Source organism: Pteropus medius, unplaced genomic scaffold, assembly GCF_902729225.1.
Source record: "Pteropus medius unplaced genomic scaffold, Ma_sr-lr_union100, whole genome shotgun sequence".
Taxonomy (NCBI): Eukaryota; Metazoa; Chordata; class Mammalia; order Chiroptera; family Pteropodidae; genus Pteropus; species Pteropus medius.
Genome location: NW_024344198.1, coordinates 132374 through 154626, shown reverse-complemented (window position 1 = coordinate 154626; position 22253 = coordinate 132374). Strand labels below are relative to the sequence as shown.

The 22253-nt window shown below is 44.5% G+C and overlaps 1 protein-coding gene across 3 annotated transcripts; it reads left to right on the top strand.

The window, feature by feature from the left end:
- Positions 1 to 8395: 8395 nt before the first annotated feature.
- ZNF329 (zinc finger protein 329) lies at positions 8396 to 20576 on the top strand. 3 transcript variants are annotated; one of them, XM_039868762.1, is made up of 3 exons: positions 8396 to 8536; positions 10262 to 10439; positions 17721 to 20576. In XM_039868762.1, the coding sequence occupies exon 3, from the start codon at positions 17741 to 17743 to the stop codon at positions 19352 to 19354; it is 1614 nt and encodes a 537-aa protein (XP_039724696.1). In that variant the 5' UTR covers positions 8396 to 8536; positions 10262 to 10439; positions 17721 to 17740; the 3' UTR covers positions 19355 to 20576. The 3 variants fall into 3 exon arrangements, with proteins under 3 accessions (XP_039724696.1, XP_039724699.1, XP_039724698.1); XM_039868765.1 differs by having other exon boundaries at positions 8417 to 8536; positions 10309 to 10439; XM_039868764.1 differs by lacking the exon at positions 8396 to 8536 and adding an exon at positions 8602 to 8620.
- The last annotated feature ends 1677 nt before the right edge of the window (positions 20577 to 22253 follow it).

Genomic DNA, 22253 nt, shown 5'->3' with positions numbered 1-22253 from the left:
TGTGATCTCTTGAGTATGACTTCTCTGATGTCATTGTATAGTGGAAGAAGGATTGAATTCTAATGAACTTTTCCCACCAAATTATTATCCTTGCAGACTCTGTCCTGAATCAGTATTTCCTTAAGGGCCATATGTTCCACCATCTCTCCTGGTTCTCCTGCTTCTTGAAGTAGGCCTCACATTCCTGGTCTCGGCCAAACGAGGAAGGATATACTTCATCCCCAGTGCAGCATAGGGTTCTAAACGAAATGCTCTGCTTTCGTTCTACTTTCCGAGCTGGAAAGTAGATGTATAATTTTCCCTGTGGATCGTAAATCTGGCGAGAATATAGTGAGGTTAAGCGAGGAGCAGCCGTGAAGCCTGAGGGCGTGTTTTCGGATCTGCCCTGCCAGGAGAGGCCGAGCCCGCTTCTCTCCACTGCCGGTGTGGTCTCTTTCATTCCCCCGGATTCAAATGCCATCTGACTGTGGACGAATCACAGTTCTATCACTTCATCCAGATTGTTTTCTGAGCATTGGACACATTCAGTTGTCTACTGGGCATCTCTACTTATTCTACAATCGTTACCTGTCAAAATTGAGTACTATTCCCACATCCCTACTTGCTCTCACCCCAGCCTTTCCCTATCAGTGAGGGGCACACGATCCACCTGGCGGCTTGTGCCAGTGTCCAAGGACTCCGGCACCTCCATTTTAAATCAGTCACCAAATTTTGAGTCCACGGTATCTATACGTTGAATCGGTTTCCTTCTTGTGTCCATTTCCCCATCCGACTCAGAATCACTGCACTTGTCAGCTGTACTACCACAGCAAGGCTTTACCTATCATCCCTTCTGTTCGTGCTCCTACAGTCATCCAGAGCAGCCTCAAAAATGTGAACCAGATCATGTCATTTTCATGCTTAAGCTCGACCGATGGTTTCCCCATTGCTCTTAAGTATATGTCATTTTTTGGTAGACTACCCACCTCCATTATGCTGAGAGCATACATACAGACATGCCATGTCTCTTTGTATATCTCTTTAGTCCCAACATCTGGCATGGGAGAGTCATGACTATTTGTTGGCCAATTGTCCAAAGTCACTTGCACCCCTCACCACTTTACGTTTGACTGCTATGTAGATGAATTTCAAGTCAAAGTCATTAATACCCAATGTCTGAATTCCCAAAGCTTCTGACAAATGTGTGCCAGAGATTTGTCCCACATAGCAGGCAGTGACCTTTTAATGACGTATAACTCTGCCCATGGTGGCTTCCCACTGCACCCAGAGTGAAGCCCGAAGTCCTAACGGGCCCACGAGGTCTGGTGCGTCTGAGCCTTGCCCACCCGTCTCTCACCCACACGTTCCAGCCTCACACCTGCCATCAGTTTCTTCCTTTTTAATTATTTTTTAAAAGTTCCAGTTGCCATGCAATATATTAGTTTCACGTGGTCCCTAGTGGTCCCTAGTGATTCCCGTGTCCAACGTATAGAATTCACACTCTCCTGTGGTTCCCTCCTCCCACGCTGTACCAGGCTTGGTCTGTGCGACTCATAGCTGAATGTACCGTCACTTCCAAGGGTAGATTATAAAAGACACTGTGGCTTTACTATTGATTTCTACTCCAGTCTCTTGGCTTTTTTTTTTTTTTTTTGAGCGGCTCACAAATAGAGCTGGCAACTATCATTAATGCATCCCAGATGGTCTACCTGCCACTTTCCATGTCCTTAACTACAGCATCCTGGGGGGAGGGCTGTGAATGGCCCGACTAAGCTCAGGTACCCACATGTGCACCAGTGAACCAGAGCCAGGATGTGGGTCATGCCATGGGGTCATGGCTACGTGCTCTGGCACGTGTGTGATGTGCAGGGGGCGGGGCATTGCTGGCAGAGGGAACAGCCGGGAGGCGTCCTCGGGGAGGCCCTTGGTTAACTTCCTTCCTACTTTTCTCATCTTATGAAACATTTAAAAGTGAATTTTAATGAAGAACATTAATATAAGAAGATTCGACTGTACTTCTCATCGATAAGGTCTTTTAAATTTTGTAATTCCGTAAGCCATTTATATGGTGTCAAAGTCAAAATGATAGAACTATGTCTACTCAGAGAAGTTCACCTTCCATCCCCGTCCTTTCCTCCCTGGTTCCTCTACCACCTGTGGATAAAACATTTTTTATTAGTTTTTGGTTTATTCTTCCATTGGTCTTTAAATATATATTTATAAATAAACATAAGTAAATATATAAAATATAGATCAACATGTCACACACACATATATGTACATATATTTCATATATGTACCTCCTTCCCACACCCAAAAGGAGGCCTTGCAAGTCACTAGCAACACATGGGGACATGTAATCCTCCTTCGAGGAGAGCAGTAAAAAATTGGAATCAACGATTCAATCGACTGGTCCTCAGTCAAGGAGAATTCCTAAGCACCTAGCATGTGGCAGGTCCGAGTGAAGAGCCAAAGAGGCAAAGGAACTAGCCGGGCAAACACCTGGCGGAAGAGCCGTCCGGGGAACGGGGCGGAGCAGCACGTGTGGAAGCTGGGAGGTGGGAACCTGTTTCACCTGCGTGAGCATCAGAGCGTGGACCAGTGTGACTGCAGCTGGATGAGGTAAAGGGACAGGGGTGGCCGATGAGTTCCGAGAGGCGGTAGGGGCTGACCCGGCCAGGCCTCGCCGGCTGGGCTGGAAACTTCAGAGCCACTTTGGCTGTGTGGACTTTACCCTGAGGGGGCTGGGAGCCCTGGACTTTGGAGGAAAGGGCGGGAGGTTTCGTAGGAACGTTCTGGCTGCTGTGGGGAAACAGACTTAGGGACAAGGATGGAAGCTGGCAGGGCTCGCTGCCCAAACTATAGTAGGATAGGAATTAGGAGAGTCCAGGGGCTGAGGAGGTTTGGGCTTTCACCAGGGGAAGAGTGGGACTGCTGGTCACAAGTCAGGCAAGGCCATGAGAGCAGCGGCGAGTGGGGAGGCACCGGAGTCTGGTCAGGGCGGGTACCGTGCTCATTAGACCTTTGAGTGGAGTGTCATGGAGGCTGGTGGCTGTTTTCGTTTGGAGTTCAGGGAAGAGTCTGGGCTGGCATTATACACGTGGGGGCATCGGCAATATAAAATCTGAAAAAGTGAGGTCCCGAGCAAAGGAAGGGGCAGAAAGGAGTCAGATTATGGAGGGGAACCTAGTGTGAGGGGTGCACAGCAAAGGAAGATGCTGTCTCTCTCAAGCCGGAGGCGTTTGGGCCTTCGTGGGCACCTTCTGCAATCGAGAGATATAACACCTTGTGTTGTATGACTACATTGGTATAAATCTGGGTAGAGTCGTATTCATTTTTTCTCTTCTAGTCTTAAAACAAATGATGCCATTTTTGTGGACAAGTCTAGGAATTGAAAGATCAGAGGGCCACACACACACCAAGGGCCTAGAACCTGTTGGAGTTGGGGGGCAGGGCTCAGGTCAGGCTGCTGCCCAGATTCCCCTTCGAAGAGGGACCTGCTATCAGCTGTGGGCTCCTTTCTAGCAGTCTCTGGCCACTAAGCAAGCAAGGCCATGGTCCAAGGGCCTGGATGTTTGTGCCGACACGAGACTCCTCTCACTAGCAGTCATTGCTCTGGAGCTCGTCACTGGACAGCGCCGTGGTCTGGCGGCGCCTTCTGCCCAATCCCGCTCATTCCCCTTGTTGTCCTGCTTTCTTTTATCAGTGTTATTCCCCATCAACCCTTTTATACTTCTGACTTCGACTCAGTGTCTGCTGATCCTCAACTGCAATTCTGAGGCCAGACAGGACAATCAGAGGACGAGGAGGCAGAGGAGCCACTATGTGAAAGTGCATGCGTATTTGTGAGATAAACAGACTCCGGCGTAGAAATGGATGAACAATATGGAGTGACCAGTCCCCTGAAAGATTGGGTAGCTAATGAACAGACATACAGGAAAAGTGCAAACTTGCTGGTCATTAAGGATATGCAAGTTAAATCAACGTCTCGGTTTCTGGATCAGATAATGTGGTAGGCAGAACTCTGAGATGGTGTAACATCATGATTAGGTCAGGTTTTATGACAAAGAAGGGCATTGGAAGATTTAATTAAGATCCCAAACTCGTCGGCTCTAAGCTAATCATAGGGAGGTGATTCTGGGTAGGCCTGACATATTTGGAAGCCTTTAAAAGAGTACGTAGTTAGGGACTCTCCTGCTGGCCTGGAAGAAGCCAGCTGCCGTGCGCTCCATAGCTGTATTCGATCTTGGCCTGAATGGGCTCGGAAGCCAATTCTTCCCCAGTCAAGTCCACGGATGAGAGTGTAGCCCACAGACACTTCGACTTGACTGCGGCCTTTGGAGACCCTAAAATAGAGGACCCATGTAAGATATGTCAGACTTACAGTAACTGTGAAATAATGAACACATGTTTCAAGCTGCTTTTTTTTTATGGTGGCTCGTTACACAGCAACAAAACAATAGGGGCATGAAAGGCTTACAGAATGTAAGTCTCTACTGGTGAGTGGGGGTGGCAGTGGCCTTCTCCTCAAGGTAGGTGAGAGAAATATGAAGAGACATGTCATATCATAATATATAACTAAAACTATTTCAAGTGGACATACTACTGATCATCAGGGAAATGCTAATTAAAATCACTAGATATCACCTCACATCTATCAGAATGTCTGCCATTTAATAAATTAACAACAAATGCTGGCGAAGATGTGGAGAAAAGAACTGTTTTGAACTATTGGGATTGTAAATTGGTGCAGCTAGTATGGAAAACAGTATGGGGGCTTGTCAAAAATTAAAAATAAAGCTGTCATGTGATCCAGCAATTCCACTCTTGAGTATTTATCCAAAGAAAATGGAAAGACTAATTCAAATAGCTATATGCACTCCTATGGACATTGCAGCATTAGTTACAATAGCCAAGATATAGAAGCAACAAGTGCCCATCTGTAGACGAATGGGTAAAGAAAATGTACATATATACAATGGAATATTACTCAGCATTGAAGAACAATGTAATCTTGCCATTTTAGACTACGTGGATGGACCTGGAGGACATTATACTAAGTGAAAAAAGAAAGAGAAAGACAAATATCATACGATTTCACTTAATATGTGGCATCTAAAAATACAAAACAGTTGAACAAAACAGACCCATAGATAAAGGGAACAAGCTGATGGTTGCCATAGGGAAGGGAGTAGGGAATGCGGAAAAAAACTAAGCACTTAAATATAGGATGCGATGAACGAGATCCATATGTCACATATAAAATAAAAGCACAGATAAAAACGGCACTGTATATCTTTCCAGAATGTGAAAAAAATAAGATTTTATATACCATTTTTTCCTAACATCTAGGAGTTTCACTTTGAGCAGTTCTTCCTAAAAATGTCTTAATAACGAATTTGCATCGAAGGTTTACTCTGTGCAGTGCACACGTATTAGCTAATCCAGTCCTCATACAGCCCTCTCAGTACTCCAGTGTTCAAATAATGAAAGCAAGTTTTAGAGAGTTGAAGTTTTTTTTTCCCTTAAGTTATAGAGTTATAAAGCATCTGTGCTAATCTGAGGCAGAAACTGTGTCTATTTGAACCCACTGGCACTCTTAATCCCATTTGATTATCATCCAAATAAACCCATTCGTGGTTATGTGGCTAGGTACATAATTCTGTTCAGGTTTCTGAACATTTGACAATGTTCTTGGTAGAATGTTGAGGAAAAAGTAAATCCAATAAATGCAATATATGTATTTTAAGTGAAATATTTTCTACGGTTTACATATCTTTGAGGAAATTAGCCTTCATTAGTTTCTAGACAACTTGTTTCTAATCCATTGACTTTTCCTTGTATTAAAAAAATACTCTAGACTTATCTGGGTGATCACCTCTTAAGTTATATCAGTGTCTAATCACTATATTGTACACCTGAAGCTAACATAATATGTATGTCAACTGTAAGTGAAAAATAAAAAATGTGTATAAAAAAAAATACTCTGGTAAGAATACCTGGAGTGGTTAAGAGTAAATTTCAGGCATGAGATTAAATAGTCATCTACCACCCTCTAGAGGCCAGCATCAGTACTCCCTGTGCAGCCTAAAGTGTGAATCACAGTGGGAACTGGGCTGAGTTTTACGTCCTCCGCGACCTGTTGCTCCAGTTTGAACCCCGATGATGACTTTTCCTTTCATCTATGGGGTTACTTTAAAGCTGGGTGGCTCCAGTATCCTCCCTGAGCTCCTTAAAGACGTTGACGTCCTGGACCCGCTGTAATTTCTCCTCGTGGCCACAAGGGGGCACCGCTGCCCTGTCTAACGACAGTCTGGAGGCGGTCAGCCCCGCGGCCTTTTGGGAGCACAGGCAACGGGTAACCTACAAGCGCAGTAACCAGTCTCGAGCGGCGCGCATGCGTGGTGGCGGAGTGGGCGTCTGCCTTCGCTCTGGGGGCGGGGTCTAAGGAGAAGCTGATGCAAGGTGCACAGACAGCGCTAAGGTGGAGGCGGATGGGGGGTGTGGGGGTGGTACCAACAGATGGCAGTGAGTAGGGTGTCATCCCCCAGATCCTGCTTTCCAGGCAGCGTCCTCCCTTGGTTGTGATCTGACTCCATATCCTGCAGGACCTTCACTAATGACAGACACCCCTGGTCACTGGACTTCTGTGCACATCTTCCCACACGTACAGCACTCCCCTCCCAGAAGAATAGCTCAAGTCCTGTATTGATATAAGAACATACAAACAGGTAGAGAGTTTTTATAAAAATGTATTCGAGCCAAATAGAGGATACGCCCAGGCAAGGTCTCAACAGATTGAGAAAAACGTTTCCCGGAAATGATTTTGTAGCTTCTCTTAAGATGTGGAGTTAAGCAAACGATCCAATAAAAAAATGGGCAGAGGACCTGAACAGACACTTCTCCCTAGAGGACATACAAATGGCCAACAAATATATGAAAAGATGCTCTACATCACTAGTTATTAGAGAAATGCAAATCAAAACCACAATGAGATATCATCTCACACCTGTTCAAATGGCTATAATCGACAGGATAAGTAATAACATGTTGGAGAGGATGCGGAGAAAGAGGAACCCTCATACGCTGCTGGTGGGACTGCAAATTGGTATAGCCACTATGGAAAACAGTATGGAGGTTCCTGAAGAAACTAAGAATTGATCTACCATTGATCTGGCTTTGAACTGATCTGGGTATTTACCTCATAGACTTGAAAACTGGTGCGTAGGGGGACAGGTGATGTAACACCTGCTGTTCCACACTGGTATCTGACAAGATAATTGCACACCAATGTTCATAGCAGCATTATTCACAGTGGCCAGGACATGGAAGCAACCAAAGTGTCCTACAACGGATGATTGGCTAAAGAAACTGTGGTACATATATACAATGGACTATTACTCAGTCATAAGAAGAGATGAAACATTGCCATTAGCGACAACATGGATGGACCTTGAGGTAATCATGCTAAGCAAAATAAGCCAGACAAAAAGTTGACAAGCACATGATATCACTCATATGGGGGATATAAACCTAAAAGCAACGAATGAACAGGACAAACAAACAGAGAGTCTCACGGACTATAGACTAGTGGTTACCAGAGTGTAGGGGATAGGGGAGGGGGGTGGGTTGGTAGATGATTAAAGTGTGTCAAATATAGTGGGGTAGAGCTAGGGTGAAGTGGGTAAAGGGGATCAAATATATGATACCTGAAGGTAACTGGACTTTGGGTGGTAAACACACAATAGAATATACAGACGTCAAATACTGTACACCTGAAAATTATATAATTGTATTAACTAATGTTACCCCCAATAAACAATAATAATAAAAAGATGTGGAGTTAAGGAAGGAACGTAAAGATTTCATTGAGCTAAGAGAAAGCAAGTTGAAGATCAGATTACAGGGTAGTTAGATTACGTGCTCTCCGAGAGTGGTCTTAACTTTAGAAGGAAGGGAGAGGAGTTTCATAGGTGGGTTAACCTAGATGCACAGAAAAAACATGTAGCTTCTGTTTTGATTTCTAGGTAAACAATTACACCATCAATGAATAATGAGGCACTTATCTGAATTTTAATATATTTTTCTCAAAATAAGAAAATTATGGTATGGAATTACTTTGGCAAACTACTCGGTAAATAAAAATAAGGCACTACAATACTGATGGTATAGGATGAAAACCACAGAAGAAAATAAAAATCCTTGCGTCCATATGGGTATCAAGAAATAATTGAGTAAGCAAATTAGTAGGCGGGGAAGTAGGGACAGTTCTGACTTGGTGACTCACGCGCCCTAAGGCGGAGAGGGTGGGTCAAAGTCGACCCCGCAGGAGGTGAAGGCTGGGCGCCCGGCGGGCGCAGGAAAACGCGAACCCGGGCGGAGGACGAGGGGCTGGACGCTCGCAGCCCGGGGCAGAGCCGAAAGCTCGGGAACGCCCACTTCAAGCCCGCGGGGCGGGGCGAGGGCGCGGCGCCTCCAGGGCCGCGCACATCCGGGCTCTGGCGCGCGCACGCGCACTCGCCCGAACATGGCCGCCGCCGCCACCCGGTCGCCTGAGGTGAGTCCCGCCGCGCCTCTCGGCCTTTGCGTGTCTGTTTTCCCCTTTACGGCCGCGGGGCGCAGAGAAGGTCCGCCGGTCCCGGTGGGTCGTGAGCGGCGTGTCCGCGGGCGGGTTTCAGGCGGGCAGTGTGCGCGGTCGGCTCGCAGGGGCGGGGTCGGCCCCGGGCGCTGCTGCCCTCGCGAGTGTGGAAGACCCCGGCGGGTGAGGGTATCCTGCGGGTGTGGACGCCTTCCCCCGGCGAGTGTGGCCTCTCCTCCCGGCCTTACTTCGTGTCGCTCAGCTGTTCCGCACTGGTTTCAGCGGGTCCTTCTTAAGGACCGTTTCGCCCGCACCTGCCAGGTGTCCTGGCCCAGCCGCTGGGGCGATCCCGGTCTACGCCCTTCTGCTGCCGGGTTGTGGAAGGGCGGGTGTCGGCGTCGCGGGTCTCGAGTCACTTGGCCACGTTGCGCCCGGTGACCTCTGCCGTTTCCCACTGAGTCCCGCAGGTGTTACATCACCTGTCCCCCCACCACATAATATCTGCCAAGTCAGATCTTGCTGCAGTTCCCAATGGGGGCCGCGTTTTTTCACCTGTTTACTGACCATTTCGCTTTCTTCCTTGGTTTAGTGATTCATCTCCTTGGCTCCCCAATCTAGTTCACGATAGAAGTTTTCATACGTATAGACAAGTCGAAATCTTTGTCCGACCTTATACTGACGCATTAACATCTGCTCCACTAGCTGTAACCCGTATATTTCCCTCTGTCCATCCTTTTACCTATTCATTAAATCTTTTGGGGATACATTTAAATTAAGTGGCAGTTATCACTGCGCTTCTCCCCTCAAACACTTTGCTTAACATCAGTTATAATTCTATTCCATCTATTGCTGCAAAATTTTTTTGAGGCAGAATTGACTTAACACTGAATTGCGCAGATCTTCATTGTACCAAGTGGATCAATTTTGACAAATGCAACCCAACCTTTCATCAAACTGACCGTCGTCATCTCAGAAAGTTCTCATATTCTTTGCCAATTGAAAAAATTTGGTTGTAGAGGACTTGTGAAAATACGTTTTGAATACCAAGGCTTTGTCCCCTCCCAAAGCCCGCCCCCCATAGCAAGTAACTTTCCTTCACTCTATCGCTTGCTTTCTCTCCCTTCTCACCCCCATCTTCCTGTTTTGAAAAGTTTTACACCTACAGAAAAGTCGCAGGAATAGTTCAATGAACACTTGTAAAACCGTCCAGATTCTCAAGATAACAGTTTGCCACATTAGCTTTACCTTTCATTCTTCCCTGCCTCGAACACATATAGACAGTCTTTATTTTTTACACTCACACACACCACGAGTATAAAAGGTTGATTATTCACATAATGAGATTGTCTTGGGAGAAAAGGGCAGGCTTCCCAAGGTGATCCAGAAATAGCCTGAGAGAGCAGAAGGAGACTGTTGGGCTTTTATTGTGACTAGAGAGTGGAGCTGGGATTAGGGTGGCCTTGCATTTATTGGGATTTGCATGGTTTGAACCTCTGCTGACTCCAAGAAGAAAGCACTCAGGCTTGTCAGCTTGCCTAGTTGTGGAATGGAAGGAGATGAGACAGTAGGTCGTGGGGCGGGGGCCTTGAAAGCGGTCAGCAGTCATCAAAAATGGAGTCAGATTCTATCACAATTGGTAGGTGGGTGACTTTGCTGTGGGGGAAAAAACAGGGCTAAAGTTGATAATAAACATTTTTTTTAAAGGATGCATCATTTGAACAAATAAAGTTAGCATCATGTGTGCTTCACAGAGATGGCGGGAACCATGTGGATGGGGTTGGACAGCTGAAGTCTGGCAGCCATTGATGTCAAACATCCAGGTATTGAGCCTAAGTGGATGTCTCTGCAAGGTCATGGAGACTGGAGATAAAGCCCTTCAGAGGTGAGTGTCTGGGAATAGAATTCTACACAAGCTTGGCACATCCCTATGAAACTCTTACTTCTCTTGCGAAGTCTGAAGGTACCACAAATGTGCCAGGTGGGATCTAGACCAGTGGTTATTATCCTGACAGACTCGATACCTGCTTATTTTTATGATACAGTTTTATTGAGATATAATTCACAGACGATATAACTTACTATCTTAAGGTGTAAAATTCAGTGGTTTTTAGTACGTTCACTAGGTTGTGTACCCATCACCAATAACAATTTTAGAATATTTACATCATCTGAGAAAAGAAAGCCTATGCCCATTAGCAGTCACTCCCCATTTCTCCATCCCTCCCAGCCCCAGATAATCAATAATTTACTTTCTGTCTCTGCATTTGCTTATTCTAGACATTTCATATAAATGACCATACAATATGTAGTTCTTTGTTTTGGCTTCTTTCACTCAGCATAGTATTTTCAAGATTCATCCATGTAGTAACATGTATCAGTACTTAGTTCGTTTTTCTGGATGAGTAATGTTCTGTTGTATGGATATATCACATTTTGCTTATTCATTCATTGATTGATGGACATTTGAGTTGCTTCCACTTTTTAGGTATTGTAACTAATGCTTATGTGAACATGTTTTTAAATTTTGTTGTTGTTGTTATTGTTTTTGTGGACATATGTTTTCATTTCTCTTGGATAACTACCTTGGAGTGGACCTGATTATAGTCATCCTACTGGCTGTGAAGTGGTATCTCACAGTGGTTTTGATTTGCATTTTCCAGATGGTTAATGATGTTGAGCATGTTTTCATTGTGCTTATTGGCCATTCGTATATCTTTTTTTAGAGAACTGTCTATTCAGATCCTTTGTCCATTTAATAAATGGGTTATTGACCTTTTTATTATTTAATTGGAAGAGTTATTTATTCTGGATACCAGTGCCTCGTCAGATACAGGATTTGCAAATATTTTTTCATATTATGTGGATGTCTTTTTACTTTCTTAGTGATGTCATTTGAAGCACAAAAGGTTTTATTTATGTTTTTCACTTGTGCTTTTGATATGTCCAAGTTTTTGAATTTAACACACCTGTGTTTTTCTTTTGGGAGTTTTATAGTTTTAGCTCTTATATTTAGGCCTGTTATCCATTTTGAGTTAATATCTTCACTCTTTATGATCAAGTTTGCAATGTGTGTTTTATCATCCTAAGAGGGATTTTATAGATAATATTACATATTCAAAAATTAAAAAATTTCTAAAGTCTTGTGTGCACATAAAGAATCAGTGAAAGGAAAGGTATTTGTGTTAAAATATATATTTCTATATTTCAATGCTTGGGCACAGCTACCCTAGAAGAAATGGGAAACAGTTAGGTGCTGCAGACTGTGGGTTTGGATTAAGAGAAACAGAACAGAATTCATTATATTCAGAGAGATAAAATGGGGCATGGTATGGGTGGATGATGCTGGAAGAGTGAGTGTTGGAAATGGACCCAGACCAAGTGTATTAAACAGGAAAGGAAGAATGTACCTTGGAAGCAGGTTCTAAGCACTTACACAGTAAGGCAACCCAGGCTGTCCTTATTCACAGGCAAAGGGTCAATCACCCCTGTGCTCTGACCTGGAACAGCATCGGGATAATTTATCGCAGAAAGTGCTCCAGACCTGAGGTCTCAGCATGTGCTGGGGCAACATTCAGCGTGTAGAAAGTCTTGCAGATCACCTTCTCATTGGCCATGGGGAAGAAAAGGATAGGCTGGGGCTGCAGAGAAGTGGTATGGTGGACATCCAAACACAGGGTCCAATAAGGAGTTGGGGAATATGGCAGACCCCCAAAATATGTGAACAGCATGGAGATGAATTTTTTACAACATTATTTTTGTGTCATTATTTTGCTAAAAATAGTAATATAGAAATATATATGAGGGCAATAAGATTAGACATTTGAAAACAACCCTGATTAATGAAATACAGTGCATTTCCTGCGTTAAATGCCTGATTTAATATGCTTTTCCAGCAGTCTGTCCTAATACCCTCACAGGTACTGGTGACATTTTTTTTTCCCCCAGTAACCTCACAATGGCACTCACACCCTCATCGACTGAGAGTATAGTCGGAACAGCCAGTTTCGTCATGGAGAGAGAAGCAGAGTAAGGAATGATTTCGTGAATTCATAGCAGCATCTGGATTTCCTTTGAGCTTCCTTCTCTTAAATGAAGGCACACTCTTTTTCTAAAGTGTTACATCACATGTAGTATTGCTGTTCTGAAGTACTCCAGGTTGATACCTGCAGAGACTTTGGGACACAGGACGGTCAAGCACCATGTGGAGCAGTCCCAGGCGTGGTAGCAAATAGGCCTCTCTAGCCCCGGCCTCCACCTTTGTGACAACCTAACACCTTCACAGATTTTCAGATGCCCCGAGGGGATACTGCCAAAGTTAAGAGCTTCAGGTCAGGCTGGGGGATACTTGTCCTTTATATAGGAGACATGTTTGTGTTTAGCATCACAAGCATTGTTCTTGAAGGTATAACTTTACTTATTACAACTTTATTGAGGTACAATTCACAGATCATAGGATTCATCCAAAATGCACAAATCAGTAGTTTTAGGCTTGTGCACAAAGTTTTGCAGCCGTCACCACTGTGTAATTCCAGCTGTTTTCATCAGCCCGAGAAGAAACCCCATACCCACTAGCAGTTATTCCCCCTTCCCCTTCTTTCCGCTCCTGACAAACGCTAATTGACTTTCAGTTTTTATGGAACTACTTGTTCTGAACATCATATAATCGGATTATAAAGGTATGGTCTTTTGTGTTTTGAGTTCTTTTACTGAGCATAATGTTTCGAAGGTTCAGATGTATCAGTTCTTTATTTCTTCTAATGGCTGAGGAATATTAGAATATTCAGTTGTGTGGATTTCTGCATTTTGTTTATCCACGTATATGTACAAGCTTATCTGTAGACACATGTTTGGCTTTTTCTTGATTTAGATACCTAGGAGTGGTCCTGTGATAACTCTGTGTTTAACTTTTCAAGAAACAGGCTGTTTTCCAAAGCAGCAATACCGCTTTACATTCCCGCCAACAGTGTGTGAGGGTTCCAGTTTCTCCACATCCTCTTTTTATATTTTCTGTATATAAGTCTTTTGTCGGATATGTACTTTACAAATATTTTCTCCCATTTGGTGGGTCATCTTTTCACTTTCTTAGTGGTATATAAACCTTATTTCAAAAAAGGGAATATCTGTTATAGATGAAAGGGACTTTCCCTTTGCTCCTCAAGGCTCGTTTCCCTCCATATCCCAAGACCTTGTGATCACAGCTTTCGTAGGTGTCTTTCCAGGACATTTCAATATTTTTACTTCCAGAATATTTTGTCTAAAAAATTTCCCTCGGTGGTATCATCCTATATATGTCTGACTGACTTCTTTAAAGTGCACACATGCATCCTCCCCCTACAGACCTATGGGGAGGTGCTCTCGTTTTTCTTGTTTTCCATCTCTTGTTTTTCACAGGACAACCACAAGCCATTCAGAAGGTCCAGTATGGAGAACACGTGGTCTGGTAGCAGAGCAGCCTTAGGAGGCTTTTTCAGTATAAGCTTCCAGGAGTGACAGCAGGAGGCACCATCCTGACATCACTGTCAAATGCTGTGGACATTAGCAGACATCTGAGGTCTTAGTCTTCGCTTCAGAGCGAACAATCCTTATGTTTACTCATTAAGTATGATGTTTATGTTAATTCCCTGTGTCTTGGTGGTTACAAATTTTCATCATGAATCGGAGCTTGCTTTAAAGTACCTTCTCAATTTATTGACATAGGGTAAAGGGGTCTACTACTTTTGTCTAAGAGCATTTGGGTCATAAGTCTGGGCAAGATTTCCTCAAATTAGTACTTTATGAACTTATCGAGGTAGGCCGCAGGGGATTATCTTCTTTTATTTGAAAGTATGGAGAATTGCGTGAGTAGATGCTGTCATGCTCCTCAGCCCTGCATTCCTAGGATACGTCCAATAATGCCATGTCCAATAATGCCATGTCGGTAACATTTTACTGTTTCCTAGTTCAAATCCCTTTGCATAACTATCACTTTTGTGTGCCTCCTATCTCTTTTTTAATGGCCACTCTTGTTAAAGGTGTGTCTATTTCATTAGTCTTTTCAAATAACAGACTTCTGGTTTTCTTTATCTTCTTGCTGTTTCTTTGTTTTCGGTTTCTGTACTTTCTGCTTATACCTTTATTATCATCTGCCTTCCACCTCCTGTTGGTTTACTTCATGGTTCTTTCCATTAAGTTGAACAGTGAGCTCACTCAACCTACAGTCTCCTTTTTTTACTATAAGCATTAAAGACCAACATTTTCCGCCTAGGAACTGTGTTAGCTGCATCCTCACTCGCTACATGTTTTGAGATGTACCATTCCCGTTGTCGTTCATTTCTAGGTGTTTTCTAATTTCTGTCTAGATTTCTCTTTGTTCTGTGAATTACTGCGAAATAGCTTTTCATTTTTACAAATAAATTGGGGTTTGTTTTACTTCTTGTTTTTCTTGTATTTGGTTTTCTGTTACTGGTTTTTCACATGACCAAATCTGTTGTCAAGAGGCTATGGTCTGTGTCAAGCTGTGGTCTGGCCTTTGTTGAACTTGTATCTTGGCCTGGTTTATGGCCAGTGTTAGCAAATGTTCCACTTCTGCTTGAAAGTGTCTGTCTCTAGTTGTTGATACTTCACTCTTCATCCAGCTGAGTAATCAGGCTGGCTAATTTCATTCTCTCCAAGTGTCTCTATTCAGTTTTTCTGAATTTCCATTTCTGAAAGGGGTCCATTAAAACCTCCCATTATGGTTGGATTTGCTGACTTTGACTTGCAATGCTGGCTGACTTTGCTGTGTTTTGAGACGTTGTATTAATGTAGGCATCTTTACCACTGTTATATTGCCATTATCGTACTTGAAGTTTATCATTGGTTAACAAAGAGCCATAAAATCTTTGGTTGGCATTCGTCTCTTCTAAATTTTTGCTTTTGTCTTCTATGTCCTTTTGCTTTAGGTATGTGTGTTACAAACATTTTAATGCAGTGCGATGCGGTGTCTTTATCTGTCCCATCGAAGCCATTTACGTATATTTATTGGTGATACTTTTTCACCTGTCCTTTCTGGGCTTTCATCCCTTACCAGCTTCTCCTGGATTGATCTGGTTTTTATTTTTTTAATTATTCTTCCCTCCTACAACAGGGTTTTTCTGCCTCAGCACTGTTGTTGTCATTTGGGGCTGGATCATTCTATTGTGAGGGGCTGTCCTGTGAATTAAAGAATGTTTAGCAGCATCCCTGACCTCTGCCCTCTAGATGCCAGTGGCACTTCTCCCTTACTAATGACAACCAAAAACATCTCCAGACGTCCCAAAGTGTCCTTTGTGGGTAAAGTTGCCCCTGGTTGAAAACCACTACTCTACGGGCTTGCAAGTTTTACATGACATTTATTTTATTCCTTACTTGACCGGGTCTCACATGAATCATGAACAATATAAGGACGGCAGGACACTTAAGTTTGTTACCCCTCTCCCATCTCACAGGACACTGCCACCTGGTATTTTAGACCATCGTGCTGTTAACTCCCTGAGTCATTATTACTAGTGCATTTTATATGGTCAGTACTGAATTTGATCTAAGTACACATTCATCGTTTCCTTTCTTTCCATTCTTTCCTTCTGGGCTTTTCCGGAAGAACAACGCTAATTCTTTTGGCAGTATCCCCGAAGGTAAGCTCTGCTTTTGCTTTTCTGAAGCTGTCTTTTATCTTACCTTTCCTCTTGAACAATAATGCAGTTGACAGTTTTTCCTCAGCACTTTGAAAGTAACCTCCATTACCTGTGGGTTTCTATTTTGCTATCAAGGGGTCCATAACAATACTTTTCATCCCTTCACCAGTGGTCTATCTTCTCCCTGCTGGCCTTTGAGACTGTGTCCTTGGTATAGGTCGATGTCCACTTATGCTCGGGACTCGTGCTTCCTGAGCCTGGCATGCCCACAGGCAGATTGCTGAGTGGAGGGATGTGCCCATTTTGTGTTCTGTCGGCTACTGCCAAATTAGCCTGCCAAGTGGGCTGACCACTGTCCATGCCCGCCAACTCTCTTCCTGCATGCCTGTCCAAGCTTCACATCATACATTGTGTTACTTTTACTTATAAAATATGTATATTTCGTGTTCTTAAAGTTGAAGTTCATAATTGCCTGAATGAGCAGATATTCATGTTTTCAGGACATTTCCATTTTCTCTCTGTTTAGTTCCTCTGTATCTTTTTTCCCCCCTTTTTTATGCTGTTCTGTAAAAAGTATAGATTTGAGGTATTATTTTTTTGCTGCTTTTATATTTCATAATATTGTCTCTCCACTTGCCACTTGTATTTTGACTCGTATTATGTCTTTTGTTGCGTGGAAACTTTTCCTATTGATATCAAATTGTTAATCTTTGTCTATATTGTTTTTTCTTCTTGAGCCTTGGACTGCCTCATTCGTGAAGATATCCTACATAATTTAAACTTTGATTTTATAGTGAGGTCTTTATTCACTTCAAATTTTTAAATTTTTATGAGGGGGAAGGGTCTAATTTCATTTTACCTAAAAACTATACGGACAGCCAGTTATCTTGGTAACTGATTGAAGATCGATAACGGTGATGACAGTGGCAGCCACTTATGGAGCGCTGTGCATTCCCCAGCTCAGGGCTAGCCTCAGATGTGATCGGACTCTCATAATAACCCTGCAAGTTGGTCACTGACAGATCTAGGACTTTCTGATCTTCAAGGTCAGGGAGCCTATACTGTGCCCCATCTGTGAAGGCAGAACTCCGACCACAAAGGTGGAGTGCCGTCTGCTTGTTCAACACCGTCATACACACATTGTATGTATGAGTTGAGGCTTTGAAAACGTGTGCTGGTTGTCGTAGGAGCAGCAGGTAATGGGGACTGGCACACAGTGACCAAGACTGTGTTCTGTTGTGAGCAATGACACTGGCCTCGGGTCTCTCCTGTCACAGGCTAATTCCGTTGGTAATATTTCCCAGTACCGGCCTTCTTATTTTTTGAGAGGATGAAAATGCTGTGTCGCTAACTTTGAACCTGTTCTTGCCTCCATCTCTTGACTCTCACTTGTCTCCTCCTTGTATGGATGGGAATTTGAGAAAGGAAACAAGTAAAAATACACATCCACATGCCTGGCTGGTCATCGTTTTTCATTCCTCTTCCAAACATAGCTTCATATACTGAAGTCCTTTTCATTCTTTACTTTTCAGCCTTGAACACGAGATTGAAAATGACAGCTCAGAATATTCCTGAGGAAGAACTACCCTGTGACGTGGAAATGGAAGGATTTATGAGAGAGGGTCCCCATTTTTCCATTCTGGGTGATAGTTGGGACTGTAAGAACTGGGAGGGAGATCTGTGCAATTCAGCTTTAACTCAGGAGAAGCCAGGGGCTCGGGAGTCAGTTTGTGAATATCCTGGACTTGGGGGGCCTTTGAGTGCAAGCTCAGACCTTCCACCCTCTCGGAGGGTTCCTGCAACAAACGGTTTCCATATATATGACTCAGAAGTTCGCAGTTTGGATTATGACCCAGCTGTCCACAGTTGTCAGAAAAGTTTTGTGTCTAAGATAACTGGTGACAGTGATGCCTGTGGAAAAGCCTTCAGTCACTCCATGGAAATTATTCAGCTTGGAAGAAATCAAATGAGAGAGAAACCCCATAAATACCCCGAAAGTGTTAAGTCGTTCAGCCATTTTCCCCCTCTTGATGAACAAAAAATAACGAGAAGAGGGAAGAAACTGTCAGAAGGCAAGGGCTTTGGTAACACGCTTACCCTGAGTTCATCTCGGAATGAAAATAGGGGTCACCCTGGAGAGAAGCTGTACGAATGTACCGAATGTGGCAGATGCTTCAAACGGAACTCTTCTCTCGTTTTGCATCACCGAACTCACACTGGAGAGAAACCTTACATGTGTAATGAGTGTGGAAAATCCTTCTCCAAGAACTACAACCTGATTGTGCACCAAAGAATCCACACAGGAGAGAAGCCCTACAAATGCAGTAAGTGTGGGAAAGCCTTCAGCGACGGGTCAGCTCTGACACAGCACCAGAGAATTCACACTGGGGAGAAGCCTTACGAATGTCTAGAATGCGGGAAAACCTTCAACCGGAATTCCTCCCTGATTTTACATCAGAGAACTCATACAGGGGAGAAGCCGTACAGATGTAACGAGTGCGGGAAGCCTTTCACGGACATCTCCCACCTCACCGTGCACCTCAGAATTCACACTGGGGAGAAGCCCTACGAGTGTGGCAAGTGTGGCAAGGCTTTCCGAGACGGCTCGTACCTCACCCAACACGAGAGGACTCACAGCGGAGAGAAGCCCTTTGAGTGTGGGGAGTGCGGGAAGTCCTTCAACCGGAACTCTCACCTCATCGTGCATCAGAAGATCCATTCTGGGGAGAAGCCCTATGAGTGTGCGGAGTGTGGGAAGACTTTCATCGAGAGCGCCTACCTCATCCGGCACCAGAGGATTCACACCGGCGAGAAGCCCTACGGCTGTGACCAGTGTCAGAAACTTTTCAGGAACATCGCCGGCCTCATCCGGCACCAGAGGACTCATACTGGCGAGAAGCCCTACGAGTGCAGTCAGTGTGGCAAAGCTTTCAGGGACAGCTCCTGTCTGACCAAGCACCAGAGAATTCACACTAAGGAGACCCCATACCAGTGTCCGGAGTGTGGAAAGTCCTTCAAGCAGAACTCGCACCTGGCGGTGCATCAGAGACTCCACAGCAGGGGGGGTCCCAGCCAGTGTCCTCAGTGTGGGAAAACATTCAGAAGGAGCTCGGCCCTCGTCCGCCATCAGAGCACACACCCTGGAGAGCAAGCCGTGGAAACGTAATGAACGCAGGCCTACTTGTCTCCTGAACGTTCTCAGAAACCTGTGTGAAGGAGGGATGTCTTCAGGGATGACTCCTCCTTGTCAATACAAAAGAGATTTTTAATTTAGTTTAAGGAAAAAAGTAAGTCCCCGCAATCCCACCCCCTGAGATTATAATCATTAATATTCTGGTGACCATTCTCTCCCCATCTCTTTATGTGTTTATGTTTTTGCATGGATAGGGTCACGTTACACACGTGGCTTTTAAATATAGAAATTTGCTTTTAAGTATTTCTCTACCCTATCCAGTGAATTGATGAATGTGAGACATTCCTTAGCCATACTATTAAGTTGATACATTAGGGGACTCCCGGAGGGAATATAAAATGCTAATAAATGTGGGAAAGGCTTCAGGGATGATCAGCCTGTACCAAGCAAGATACACTGGAGTAAAACCAGTGGATGTCTGTCAGGAAGACGCTTCCCTGGAGACAGCCAACTGCGCCCGCGTCAGAGTGTGTAAACTGCAAAGAACCTGTGAATGTGTTCAGTAACTAATCGGTACGAGGGATCGTTTAATCGGGAGTGTCTGCCTTATTGTACATAAGTGAACTCTTAACCGGAACCATGTGTAAGCGGTGAGAGCAGCTTTTGGCAGGAGCTCCTCAGTGTTCCACCTCTCAGCAACCACAGTGTTGGAGTAGATTGCCGTTTGAGTGTGTTTCTGTGTTACAGTCTTGCCAGATGCCGATGACTCATTTCAGAAGGAGCACTTACTTGGACGAGAGTGTTGCTTACGAGTGAACAGTGGCATTATCTTTCTTAAGACTGAAGCCAGCTTATACTGAGATGGAAAGGGCTGCTGTCAATAAGTGTGATACGCCGCTTTAGTTGTTATAACAAAAAGTACTGAGTTATGTTTATCTTGTTCCTTTACATTGTTGTTCACTTAGGACACTTCTGATTTGTTCCTTGCTGAACCATAATGATAAAGGTTTTGTTGCCTTATTGAAAATGCTCATGATACAGCAGGCAACAACATAAACAAGCATAAAGTAGATTTGCTATTACGATGGCCATGTGAAAATATGTGTACATGTCACTGTAGAGTGGACATTGATCATGGAGAAATAAACCTGGTTTTCCTAGTGGACTACAATCGTGTATGATTTTTTTTCTGTATTATAAATCATACATTGTTGCTGTCATAACTTGATAAGGAATAAAAAGGTGATGAATTTTGGGTTTCTTTTTTTTTTCTTTTTCTTTTTTTTTTACCAGAAAGGTCTAGATCAGGGTCATAGGGCAGCCGTAACTTAATTGGGGGGCAACCAGTCAGAAGCTTCTCATATGAGTGTCCCACAACACAGGACATAAGAATCATTTCCTTCTTTGGGACTTGGATTGTGAGGGGATGTCACTATGGAGGAGAGGGTAGGGTGGGCCTGGAAGAGGTCTGGGCTGACCTGGGAGCTTCTCTCCTGAGACAGGTGTGCTGGCCACTTAAGAGCTGCTTAAGCTGGCTGACGTGGTGTCAAAGCCCGGGCTTTGCTCTCCTGTGAATTTGGACTTGCGAAGGCCGCTGAGCTAGTTAAGGCAGAGATCATAGATGTGTGTTGCCGTAAGCTGCTAAGTTTGTGGTGATTTGTTATGGCGACAGTAGAAAACTAGCAGCCTTAAAAGAAAATTCCCTCCTGCCCTTTCCCTCTTCGTTTTGATCCGCTTGCGCTCCGTTCCTTTGGCCTGCTCCCACAGATGCCCCGGCAGGGCCACTGCCGGGTTGCCTGTTGCTGTCATGCGCATTAGGAAGGCGCTGCATTTGCAGCAGGCCGTGATCTGGAGGCATGAAAACTCAGTGCTCGGCTTCATCGCATCAGCGCCGACAGCTGCAGCTGCAGGAAGCTGATGGCCAGAGGCCCAGAGCATTGCCTGCAAGTCCTGCCTGATGCATGGCCAGTAGGGCTAGTGTAAACCGTTCAGTTCCAGACCCAGACCTTCCTCCATCTCCCGAGGGCAACTTCCCCAATACAGTCGTCAAGAACTCCCTTCGGGGAGTAATGGCCTCCCCAATATGTCTACATCCTAATCCCTTCCAAAGTGGTTGTACTATTTTGCTTTCCTACCAGCAAAAAATAATACTTTCTTTTGCTGTGCATCCTTGCCAGCACTTGGAATGCCCACTTTATTTTTATTTTAGCCATTCTGATAGGTGTCTAGAGGCTGTGAAAGTAATTTCAGCCTCTAAAGAAGCAGTAATTCCGGTAGTTTTATCATACGTAAGCTGGGCTGCAGCGGCGAGTGGCAGCAAAGATATTGGGGTTTGTTGGAGCACCCTCTCTCCTGGGGCATTGCAGATCTCATGGCATAGGGAAGGAGGACAGGTGGGTCCATGCAGATGCTCAGTTGCTGCTCAGAAGTGGCACTCCCCATGCACGCTCACCTCCTGTAGCCACAGCAAGTCCACAACCGAGCCTAACGTCGCTGGGGCAGTGAGGCATCGTCCTGGGTGAGAGGCAGCAAATATTTCCAACCGTAACAGGTTACCTCACTTGTTTTACTTCGTAATCTTTTTGGTTTGGCAATAGCGTTTCAACTGATAGGCACTGTCTCTAGGCCGGCCCCATCTTCTCCCATCTTCACCTCGCTCACTGTCCAGTGGCCTCCCTGCCGTTCTTCAAACATGCCAGGCATGCGCTCACCTCAGGGACTCTGCAGTCACTGTTCCCTCTGGGGGGGCCCTCTTCCCAATGCCTTTGGGCTCAGTTGCCTGCCTCCTGTCATGACACACATCAGCTCAGCAAGGCCTTCCCAGATTTCTCTGTTTAAAATTGCAACCGCGCCTGCCCAAAACACACTCCACCGTCTCCCCCTGCTTATGTTTCTCCAAAGCATCGACTGCCATGTGACTGATCTACAACGC